At 41.7% G+C, this 12569-nt stretch overlaps 1 protein-coding gene across 1 annotated transcript in view; it reads left to right on the top strand.

The window, feature by feature from the left end:
- The first annotated feature begins 781 nt into the window (after nucleotides 1-781).
- Nucleotides 782-12569, top strand: part of ZRSR2 (zinc finger CCCH-type, RNA binding motif and serine/arginine rich 2) — a 28173-nt gene continuing 16385 nt past the window's right edge. The window contains exons 1-5 of the mRNA XM_078063927.1: nucleotides 782-1222; nucleotides 1639-1718; nucleotides 6068-6146; nucleotides 10237-10345; nucleotides 10551-10637. Coding sequence (XP_077920053.1) covers nucleotides 1182-1222; nucleotides 1639-1718; nucleotides 6068-6146; nucleotides 10237-10345; nucleotides 10551-10637 — 396 coding nt within the window. The 5' untranslated portion in view covers nucleotides 782-1181. The remainder of the gene's footprint in view (nucleotides 1223-1638; nucleotides 1719-6067; nucleotides 6147-10236; nucleotides 10346-10550; nucleotides 10638-12569) is intronic.

The raw sequence follows: 12569 nt of genomic DNA, 5'->3' as shown, positions 1-12569 counted from the left end.
CATTTTGCAGCCGCAGCATGTCCTCAAGAGAAGCATTTTTTGTTCTTGGTCTTGTCTCTGCCCTTGTATATGTACATCACAGTGTGATTATTAGCAGGGCTGATTTTACTTTCTCAATCCTACTCTCACTGCCCCAGTTTAATTGCTCATCTAGACTGTGATAGTCCAGCTTCATCCTTTATATTGCAAACCAGAGTAATTTACCTAAAACACAAATATGACAAGAAACCTCAACTTAAAAGCTTTTCGATGGTTCCCTGTTGGCTACAGAACATAATTAGAGCCTCTGAGCATGGTTTACTAGGCCCGTCTACATAACCCAGGCCCAGCCCATCTCTACGCTGTGTTCCTTGATACTCTGGAACTTCCCTTTAAATTCGATTGCCAAAATTCTTGGGGGTCTGGCCGATTCCACATTGTTTCACTTCTCAGTGCCTTTGCTTATGCCGATTTACCATTCCCACCTGGGAATCTCACCCTTCTCCCCCTGGGTAAAGGCTACCTTCCTGCAAAACTCAGGCATCAGAAAGTTCTCCCTGAATCCCCGGTGGACTGTTAAGTAAACTACGTTGCCTGTACTATATTATTTTATCTATGCATTGGTCCTTTTCTGCCTCTAGATTGCATATTCCTTGCGAGCAGAGGTTACACGTTCGCAGCCCAAGTGTTGGTTTCCCTATAGAGGTGGCAGGTGTGAATGGAAGGGGGCGGACTCTGGAGTTTGTCTGAGGGGCTGATAGGTGGAACCGCAGAAGGAGGAGCCTGGACAAGTAAGGCTGGGAAGCTAGGCGAGTGACTGTGCGTGGGACGAGGTCTTGTGAGTGGATGAGGACAAGAGAGAGAGACAAAGAGAAGTGTGACTTTAACTTCCTGACACAGGACAGACCACTCTGGTGTGGGGGCAGGTAGTGATAAGGCAATGGGGAAGCGCTAGGAGGGAAAAATTACTTTCAGGGAGGGGTAGGAATTTTCGGGAAGGAGACGTTTATGCAGTTTTGGAAGACTAGCCGCCTACCGGAGCCTCCCGTCTTCGGTCTTTGTTCCTCCCAGAAGGAGGAACCCTCCCCTCCGCCCGATTCCCCGCGGCACCTGCGCCTGCGCGTGGCCGCACCCTTTGTCTTAAACCCGCCTCTTCCGGCCACCTCTGGTCAGGGGGTGCTGGTGTGTGGCGCCCTGGCAAAATGGCGGCGCCTGAGAAGATGATGTTTCCGGAGAAACCAAGGTAAGCTGGGTTGGGGGAGATGAGCTGACGAGAAGAGGGGACGGAGCTTCCCGAGGCTGGACATGGAGGATGTGTAAGCAGGAAGGAAAGGGGAGTTGGGCCAAGCAGGCGAGCCACTGCGGCCACTGGAGTCCTTCCCGGGGGTGCGCCCCGAACTGTCACGGGCGTCTGTGGGTTCAGGGAGGCGAGGAGGGGAACAGGTGGCGGGATGGAAAAGACCTGCCATCTGGTCGTGGAATGGCGAGGCGATAGTAAATGGTGTTCCGTAATTAAAACCCGGGAAGCAAGATTTCACTGCCGCGCACCCGAGCGATTGCCTGTCACTGGGCGCGGCGGGGTGCGGGGGGGGTTGGCATTCAGGCAGCGCCTCAGGTGCGGTCAATTGACGCTGGTGTGTGCCTGTTTCAATCTTCCAGCCACAAAAAGTACAGGGCCGCCCTGAAGAAGGCGAAACGAAAGAAACGTCGGCAGGAACTGGCTCGATTGAGGGACTCAGGTAACCGACTCCTCAGCCTGTTCTCTGTGTATGAAATTACTCTCTCCGCTCCCGTCCTAACTTGAAGCCCCAGTGCCAGAAGGAAGCCAAGTACTTGTCTGCTGAAAAATGACAGCGGCTACTGCCTCCCAAGTAAAGTTATGTTAGACCCACTTCAGAAACGATATTAACGTACTGAAGCGGGGGGAAAAGGAAAAGGTCATGGTGAATCAACCACTGATTATGTGTAAGTATTTATGAAGTATCTGATATTACAGGTGCAGGCGTCATGAATTACAGCAGCTAGCACTGCCCTTGCACATAGTAAGTATTCAGCGAGTCTTTTCCTTTGAAAAACAGGACTTGAGGGGCACCTGGTAAGCGTCTGCCTTCGGCTCAGGCCATGATCCCAGCGTCCTGGGATCGAGCCCCACATCAGGGTCCCCGCTCCGCAGGAAGCCTGCTTCTCCCTCTCCCGCTCCCCCTGCTTGTGTTTCCTCTCTCGCTGTGTCTCTCCCTGTCAAATAAATAAATAAAATCTTTGAAAAAAAAAAAACAAAAAAACAGGACTTGAGGGGTTTAGACATTTTGCGAATTTTTCTCAAACTTGAGTAACACAAGAGACCCGTTGTTGACTCAAATTATTATTAATGCCACTGAAGTATATATATAAGCATAAAGCAGATATGAAACTCTTATTTGACTATAAAACAATATATGTACAAGATTATAAAACCGGGTGAAATTACACATCCAGTAAACTTCAAATCTGCGTTAATGTAATGTTAGGGATGATGTGAAACAAGCTTTCAGCATGAACATGGTACTGATTGGAGTTGGGAGTGCCACTACTGTTGCACTGTAGTTATTTACCAGTTGTTGTTTTTTCCTGTTAAAATACTGTGGCACCTTCATCTGTACTCGCGATGGTGTCATTTGTCCTTCACATGGCAGAATCTAACAAATATATATTAAACCCGCCTGTTTAATACAATGAAATTAGTACTAACTTATAAAATTATATATTAGTTATAAATGCAGATGGAAGCACTGAAATCACACAGTAGTACTGCATTATAATGTTTGCCATCCAGATTATGCAGGCAAATCTTCAGACATTTCTTTTTTTTTTTCCTTTGACGTATAACTGACACATTAGTTTTAGGTATACATTGTAATGATTTGATATTTGTATACATCGCAAAAATGTATCTAGACGATTCTCGCAGTCCACAGGCAAGGGCCTCAAGTAACCAGTATTCTTTAGCCTTGTGAAACATAACTATAGGCATTTTATTTACCCTTGGAGTTGCCTAGCAATTATTTTTAGTACCAATACTTGGAATATTTAGAATGGGAGGAGCAGGATGTTTACCTGTGGCCTGTGTTAGCATCTCTCTTTTATTTAAAACTGGACCACTAAAGGCAGGACAAAGCATCAGGGATAAAAGGAAAAAACAGGGTAGGTTGGAGTTATTGATGCCCTTGGTGTCTGTCTCCCCCCGCCCCTCCCCCACCCCCTTAGCGATCTCAGCTACCTTTGTTTACTTAACCTGTTTTCTTCCAATATAACTTTTTTTTTAACTTCTTAATCTTTTTTTCCCTCTTTTAAATCCTAGAGCTGTTGTTTTTATTGCATTGGATTCCCCCCCCCCCCCACCTTTGACTTCGCGAAGTGCTTTCAGAGTGAGCCTTTGTGGAGAGCCGGGTGGATCATGTTCTTCGGCAGTTTAGTCAGTTGAAGGATACAGTCACAGGTTTGGTCAGGATTATATAGCTAATGGCAGATCCAAGTCTAAGCATTTGTCTCTGGACTACTGCTCCTACTTTGGCCCATTCCAACTCCTAATTCTTAGTGGTGCTTCATGAATAGTGTGGCCTACCAAACACTGCTGTTCATTGTAGCACACATTGGATGGGCAAACAATACCCAGAAGGCTAGAATAGGGAGATGGTCTATAAGAACTGCTGTTAAGAGTGAATTGGAAAATGAGTGGTAGAAATTTCTGGAATATTGACCTCTCATTTACAGGTAGCCTCTTCAGCAGTTCTACCTGAAATAGCCTGAAATGAGCTGCCTTGTCAGAAATTAAAGTGACATTAAGAATAAAAAGCAAGTTGCGTGATTCCAATTTATAGTTATATGTATGATACAATTAGATATACTATACTTAATATGTATCCTTGCATATGTTTGATTGTACGTATTGAGCAAATGCTACACCCAGTACTGTTAATGATCACTTCCGAGGAGTGTGAGCTTGTTTTTGGGAGGATGAAGGGGTGACTGAGTCAGGCAACAGATACATATATGTATATATATACATATATATATTTTAAAATATTTTATTTATTTATTTGACAGAGAGAGAGAGAGAGCAGGAACACAAGCAGGGGGTGTGGGGGAGGGAGACGCAGGCTTCCCGCTGAGCAGGGAGCCCGATGCGGGGCTCTCCCAGGACCCTGGGATCATGACCTGAGCCAAAGGCAGATACTTAACGACTGAGCCACCCAGGCGCTCCAGGCAACAGATAGTTTTGAATATCAGCTGTGCCAGGCAATGTCTAGTCTATGGGTCAGTCAGTCATAACTCCTGTGCCAGGTTCTCTGGAAGGCCCTTTATGTACATTAGCTCATTTAATAATCTGAATAATTAGATTTTATTCTCCGTGAGTTAGAACTTATCCTAATTTTTTTTTTTTTTTACCTATTTTAATTTCAGGTGCTGAAATAATGAAATTTACTTAAGTAAATTGTAATTATCTAGGACTGGGTGTGCCTTTGATTAGACCTATACTCAACATATGTGACAGAAAATCTTTTTCCTTGAAGCCTGAGATCTTCTGTTATATTTCCTTAGGATCGCTTCAGTTTTCCTCCTTTTTTCCCCCAAATTTAAATTCTGAATGGGAAGTTATATATATATGTATTATTATTATATAATAAGTTATTATATTAAAGATATTTTCCCATGTTCTTATTTTGAAAATGTTCCAGTGTACAGAAAGTTGAAAAAATGGTACAATAAATATCCATGAACACATCATCCAGATTTGCCAGTGTTAACATTTTGCCTTACTCCCTATATAGATGGATACATATGTACATTTTTTTTTTTAAAGATTTTATTTATTTATTTGACAGAGAGATACACAGCGAGAGAGGGAACACAAGCAGGGGGAGTGGGAGAGGGAGAAGCAGGCTTCCCACGGAGCAGGGAGCCTGATGTGGGGCTCGATCCCAGGACCCTGGGATCATGACCTGAGCCGAAGGCAGACGCTTAACGACTGAGCCACCCAGGTGCCCCTGTACATATTTTTTTCTGAATTCATTGCATGTCAGTTGCAGATACCATGATCTCTCACCCCTAAATACTTCAGCCTGTGTCTCCTTAGAATAAGGAGCATAATATCAGACTTGCAGCCAGGTAAGGAACAGTAATTCAGTGGTGTGATATGCAGGCCATACTTGAACTTTCCCAATTCAAGATTGATGATTGTGAACAGTTCAAGCCAGTTGTCTGGTAGAATGCCCTACATTCTGGATTAGCCTGTCTTCTCCTGATTAGCTTCAGGTTACACTCCTTATGGCAAATACTACAAAGCCGGTGCTGTGTACTTCTCATTGCACACATCAGGAGGCCTGTAATGTCAGGTCGTTCCACTCCTAGTATTGCTACAAGTGGTCAGAGTGTTGTCAATCAGATGCCTCCATTGTAAAGGATGTCTCCCCTTTGTAATTAGTACTCCTCTGTGAGCTGATGTTCTGAGATGGTGTAAGTATTTTCTTCCCAACAAGCTTTCATCCGATGTTTTTAGCATATTTTAAAAAATCAGTTCTTTAGTTGGGGTTGCAAAAATGACCTTTCCACTTAAGTCTTTCTACATTTTTTAGTTGCCATTCTTCTGTAAAGATGAATGTTCCTTTTCATACTCCACCACTTTTTTGAGTATCACTGTGGAACCATCAATTTTTTATTTTTTATTTTTTAAAGATTTTATTTGACAGAGAGAGACACAGCGAGAGAGGGAACACAAGCAGGGGGAGTGGGAGAGGGAGAAGCGGACTTCCCGCTGAGCAGGGAGCCTGATGTGGGGCTCGATCCCAGGACCCTGGGATCATGACCTGAGCCGAAGGCAGACGCCCCCATCAATTAGTTTTTTAAATTGAATGTGTTATCTACCATTATTGTTCTTTTTGGGTTTCAAATTGTTTCAAATTTGGTTGGTTGGAGCCCTTATTAGAAGGCTTTAAAAACAGATTCGTACCATATTTGTAAAGATTAGATTTTATCTTTTTTTCCCCCTGAATCATTGACCAAGGTTTTACAATATTTGGATCGTTTAATAAAACATTTTAAATTTCCTTAGGACTCTCACAGAAGGAGGAGGAGGATGCTTTTATTGAAGAACAACACCTAGAAGAAGAGAAGCTGTTGGAGATCGAGAGGTCAGCAGTGATCGGAGAACTTCCTCATGAATCCAGTTGTTTTATTTGAATATTATAAGTCTTGGGGCACCTGGGTGGTTCAGTTCATTGGGCATCTGACTCTTGATCTCAGCTCAGGTGTTGATCTCAGGGTCGTGAGTTCAAGCCTCGTGTTGGGCTCCATGCCACTTAAGAAAAAAAAATAATAAAAAGAAAAATAATGTAAGTCTTTACGAACTAGTACAGGTCTTCTTTATAACACCTTGTACAAAACAGGTCTTATAAAATAACCCTGGATAAAATATTTAAATCTCCACCTGACAGACTAAAATTAGATGTTCTCATTTTTCTAAATGGGAGTATTTTTCACTATTTTTGCTAATTTGAAAATGTTTTTGAAAAAGAAATTGAAGTAAGTATAAAGAGTGAAAGGGCTTCAATGAATTCAGCATACCCAAAGATAGCCGCTGTTAAAAATATAAGAGTGTAGATGTACTGTATGTGTTTATGTCTATAATGGGAGGTTATTTATGCATTTTCATTGCTTTTTTTGCTTAATATGTAGGACCTGTATTTCAGTGTTGATTCAGGTACCCGATTCAACCATTACAGTGGCAACATAGTGTCCATTGTATAGATGTAGCATAATTTATTCTTGATTCATAATCTGTAGTTCTCTACTGATGGAGATTTGGGTTATTTACTATTAAATAACATTCACTTAGTATTTACCATGAATTTCCTATTTCCTATTATTTACTGTTAATTTATACTCACATATTTTTACAATTCTATGAAAAGTTGCCATGAGTATCCATGCTTATATATCCTTGGTAATTGTCCTATTATTTCCTCAGGAAGATGCCTAGAAATGAAATTGTTGGGATCAAAGGATAAGTACATGTAAAATGTCGATGGTTGGGTAGAAAGGGCACCCCATTTTGCAGCCCTTCCAGAAGTGAATCAAGGTTCCCGTATCCCCATACCTTCTTCACTCACACCAGGCATCAAGTTTTAAAACTCCTGTAGTGAAAAGTTGCATTTCATTGTTTCAAATGTACATCTCTTAATTAGTAAGTTTGTGTATTTTTTTAATATATTTTATTACCTATTTTAGATTGCTTAAGTATTGCACCTTTCTCTTTTGGGATACATTTTTTTACATTTTGTAAGCAAGGTTATTACTGATTAAGGATATTCATCCTTTATCTGTCATATGTGTGATGTATGTTTTTCTCATTTGTCATCAGTCCTAACTTGACTTATGGCATTACCTATCGTAATTTGATTTTCACGTCATCAACTTTCATCATGATATCTGACTGTGGTGTCTGGACTGTAAAAGGCCTCCTCCATCCCAAGATGATGAAAATCTTCTATTTCTCTCAGTATTTTTCAAGGGGTAGTTTTTTTCCCAAACCGTGCACAATAATGTTAATGTGCTTAATGCTACTCAACCGTACACTTAAAAATGGTTAAAATCCTAAATTTTATGGTATGTATATTTTGCCACAATAAAAAAATATTTTTAAAAGGAGTAAGAAAACTTTATAGACACTCTCTAGCTATTTAGTGGCATGTTTAGTAGGGAATGTTGCTGCTTTGCATGTAATTCACTCCTGTTCTCCACCTAAGCACATAAATAGGTGCAATCAGCAAAATGCCAAAAGAAAATGTAGTAGTGATTGAGAACATGGAGTCGATTGAGCCAGAACTGCCTTCTAGTCCTGGCCCTGCCACTTAACTAGCTGTGTTCAAGTTGCTTATCTCTCTAAGCTTCAATTTCCTTGTCTTAAATATAGAGATAAAAATGGAAAAAAAATCAATCCTAGTACCTACCTCATGGAATTGGGGAGATGAAATGAGGTGGCAAGTATATGCACTTAACCTAGTGTTAGTAGATAGGAGATGCTGTAATAACTCTGGTTGTTAGAGATTTCTGTTATGATGAAGATGATGTATATGGTTGAAATAGGGGTCATTTTTGTTGTTTTCCCATTTAATTTGAGGTGCTTCTTTTAAATCAGGTAACCAGATCTTTGTGTTCCTTTGATCTTTGTTCCTGTACCAGTCGCATGATAGTTTGTTGTTGAAAAGCAAGAGAATGAATTCTGTGGAAATACCGTACGGCTTTATGTACTGCCTTAAAGCAGATGTATAGCCTCCGAGAATAATGCAGGCAGACGATAAAGTGGTGAGGTCAGCTTGGATTGCGTTACTCCAGACTGTAGGGGCAAGAGCTCCATTTGGATTTGTGTAGGGACGATCAGCGCCTTTACAAGGGAGAGTGCGGGAGGAGTGCAGGGGCGCAGGGGAACTAGAGAGGGGAGGAAGGACAGAGGGTTGGGCGGGGTAAATGGGACTAGGCCAGCTGCACTTGTTAGCAGGCAGTCAGGGAAGTTAGGATTCTAGCCTTACAGAGGCTGGGACACAGGAGCCTTCTCCTTCTTAAAGATTACATTTCCAAGAAAGGGCTCTCAGGTCCTTGAGAGAGACCGAGTCACAGTTATAAGCCGTTTTTAGTAAATGCTCTAAGAGAGCGAGGGCAGGGGCCAATGGTCCTGTTTTGGCTAGAGCGGAGAGTCCGTTTTCCCAGCAGCTTTGAGCTTTGTCAGGCAGGCATTTTAACGGGTCAGGGGGCGGGTGGAGGACTGGGGTCAACCCCAGGGCACAGCCTGACACTGCTGGAAGCCAGGCTAGATGCTCCTCAAGTCCTCCCATTGCGGGGGAGTTCTTCAGTTCTGCTTCTCAGCGGTATATGCAAGTTACCAACATTTCAATTCTCTAACCTTGACTCTTGAGGTCTTAGATTTATATGCGCTTTGGTTCGGTTTATATACAATTAATATGTTCCTCAAAAGACTCCTAAGTCAGAATTCTGCACACTGAAACATCTATACATAACCCACAACATGCACAGGACCATTGACCGATGTGATGTGTCTGCCTCCACCATGGTGAAAAGATACGCTCCGGAAATGTGGAGTTGGAAATGAAATCTCTTTTCCCATAGGGTATTTGAAATTGTGAATAGGTTCCCCAGGCTATACCTAAAACCTTATGTAATGCCTAATGTTGCTGAAGTAATACAGAACTGTTTCTCGTATTTCACTTCCCTTTTACAAATTCAGTGGGAAAATGCAATCTAAGTTCTAAACACCTGATTGGCTTTTGAACTTTTGAAATGTAACCCATCACGGGGCGCCTGGGTGGCTCAGTCGGTTAAGCAGCTGCCTTCAACTCAGGTCATGATCTCAGGGTCCTGGGATCGAGCCTGGCAGGGAGCCTGCTTCTCCCTCTCCCTCTGCATGCTGCTCCCCCTCCTTGTGTGCTCTCTCTCAAATAAATAAATAAAATCTTAAAAAAAAAAAAGGAAAAGAAAAAGAAATGTAACCCATCTTTCAGTTAGAAACTTGTGGTATTAATGTCTGAGATGCTTGCCATTTTAAGGTAACATCACTCTTTGTAATTGGTCATTTTTAAAAATAAACTAGACACCTGCTAATTTATTTGTATAACTCCTTGTCATCTTAAAACCCGTAGCTTCCTTTATTTTAAAACATGCTCAAATAGAGTTTTAGTTCCTTTTTTTGAGCAGTTTACATGCTAGGGGCAAGTCACGGCGGACTCTTAACTGTCTAGAGGAGCAGGGCAAAGATAGAGGGTGGCAGATGCCAGGTTTCCATAGTGCTGCGGTCTCGCGGGTGCCGCTTGTAAAATGCATAGAAGAGGAAGGGTAGGACCTTCTGAACGTGAAAAGCTAGATGGTGCCTTGAGACTTGCTGTCATCTTTATTGACACCTAAACATCCTGATGGTCAACCTAAAGGGAAAGTTGTAGTGTCCTCGTTCTATGTAAAAGATGTCACAGATAGGAAATGTAGAAGTAGGGATTTTCAGCTGTTACCCTCTAGGAAGAGAGCTACTGAGACAGAGTGCTTTTCCAAGATCACTACTCATATCTTCTGTTCCTCTCACCCTCCACTTAACTGCTTTCTAGAAAATACCTTTCATGATAGCTTAATCATTCCCAAATATGTCATTTTGCTATCATTGTGTGTATGTAATTGTAAACTAGTGCTCATTTATTTGATTACATCATTACATTGTAGGCAAAAATTACATGAGGCGTGGTTACTTCGGGAGCAGAAGGCACAAGAAGAATTCAGAAGAAAGAGGGAAAAGGAAGAGGCAGCTAGAAAACGGCAGGAAGAACAAGAGGTATGATATTAATCAGATGGCCAACTAACTAATTAGTTAACCAAAATAACTCTCAGTAAGAGTTACAGATCTTGAACTTAAAAAAATGGGTAGTACCCCTTTTACCAGTGGTAAAGTTTTTCATTTATCTGCCCCATATGTTAAATGTTTTCAAAAAGTGAGTGACAAGAATTACCGTTCCTTCTCTTTCTTTTTTCCGGTAAAGAGAAAATTAAAGGAAGAATGGGAAGAGCAGCAGAGAAAGGAGAGAGAAGAGGAGGAACAGAAGCTACAGGAGAAGAGAGAAAGAGAGGTGATTCCTGTCACAGGAGGATAAACGCACTGCGTATCCTCTTGGTGCACAGATACGGTGTGGGCTGGGGCTGAAGAATGAGCTGTAGGCATATCAGCGTTTGGGCTTTGTTTTCCTGTCTAGGAAGAGTCCTGTTTTTAGTACAGATACACGTTAGAGTTCCCTTATCTCTTCTTTGGGTCTGTGCAGTGAAGTTTTTCCTTCAACTACCCATCTGCCTGTTTATACCAGACATTGGCAGACTTTCCCTGTAAAGGCCAGAGAGTAAAAATTTGGGGCTTTATGGTGTGTATGGTCTCTGTTGCAAGCATCCAACTCTGTTGGTGCGGCATGAAAATAGCCATAGATAATATGTAAATAAATGGTTGTGGCTGTGTTCCAATAAAACTCTGTTGTTTTATTTTGAAAAACAGGCAGCTGGCCCCTGCTTGCCACTTTGTCCCACCCCAGAGCGAATGTATTTTTGCTCTAGCTCTTTACATTCACACCAAAGTGTTTTTCTGAGATTGTTGTATATGGGTTGACCCATTTAGAGAATATTTTCTGTTGTGTTCACATTTACTGAGTTAATAAGACATTTAACTGCTTATAACATGTCAGCAAGAATGAATTGACTGAAAAAAAAATCAGGAACTCCAATATTGAGGAATTAGGAAATATTTTTTGTTGCTAAATCTTGACTTCCTTTCCAACTTGGCTATAAAGGCCGTTGTAGCTAACACATAGTTACTCATTAGAAAAAAGAATCTATAAGTATATGTATGTATCTTTCCGGATCTTTTAAAGATTGCTTTGGTATATTTTGCTGCTATTCCTTAACACAGTGTATTTATTTCCAAGATCCCACAGCTCATCATTCCTTGACTGATTTCCTCAGGATGTATCTTTTCTATCATATTCCCAAGTTTGAATAGCATAAAAGTGGGTAGTTTTCATGGAGAAAAATGCATTTGTTTATATCCTAGTCATGATAGGGTAGAAGCAGCCTCCACAAACGTTGTTTTTTGTGTGTCAGGTCATCAGTTATTTAAAAAATGCAAATTTTTTTTTAAGATTTATTTATTCATTTTAGAGAGACAAAGAGCACATGTGAGAGAGAGTACGCGAGCAGAGGAAGGGGTAGAGGGAGAGAATCCTCAAGCAGACTGCCTGCTGAGCGTGGAGCCTGATGCAGGGCTCGATCCCATGACCCATGAGATCATGACCTGAGCCAAAACCGAGAGCTGGATGCTCAACTGACTGAGCCACCCAGGCGCCCCTCCAGTGCAGATTTTTAACACCTTCATTTGAGCACTGCGTTACAGATGAGGCGAGACCATGCTAGCTTTTTAGGGGGCAGGGAAGTTGTTGGGAGCTTGTCATTGTTTTTATAGAGTAATCGATTCTCATTTTAACAGTAGAATGTTCTCAATTGAAGTCTTTCTGGCATCAGATAAAAGCAAAGGCTTCTTTTAAAAAAGCTAAGGCTTTTGTTTCAAAGGAAGTCAGGTGAGACATTATGGAGAGGCAGGTAAAATGAGGTAGGTTGTAAGCATGTATAAAGGGATATGCAATCCGTGTTTCTGCTGTGTGCTAGATACTTTTCTAGTAGAGGGATAAGAGCAGTGAAAAACACAGTACCTGCTCTCCTTGAGTTTTTTAGATGGGGGAGCCAGATGATAAGTAAGCAAAAAAGATAATTTTAAGTGCTATGAGATATGTTAAGTGCTATAAAGAAATAGAGTCATATGATAGTGATTGGGATAGGGATGTACTTCTTTAGATTGCCTGGTCAAGGAAGACTTGTCCAAGGAGCCGATGTTTGAGCGGATACCTGAGTGCAAAGATCTTGGGGAGAAGGGGTCCAGGCAGAGGGAAGAGGCCTGAGCATGGAGCTGAAAAGATGTCAGGGTGCCTGAATCTTGGAGACCAAAGGAGAGAGTGGTGGGGGTG

Source organism: Halichoerus grypus, chromosome X (genome assembly GCF_964656455.1).
Source record: "Halichoerus grypus chromosome X, mHalGry1.hap1.1, whole genome shotgun sequence".
Taxonomy (NCBI): Eukaryota; Metazoa; Chordata; class Mammalia; order Carnivora; family Phocidae; genus Halichoerus; species Halichoerus grypus.
The sequence above is the reverse complement of the archived record's forward strand: the minus strand, read 5'-3'. Positions and strand labels throughout refer to the sequence as shown.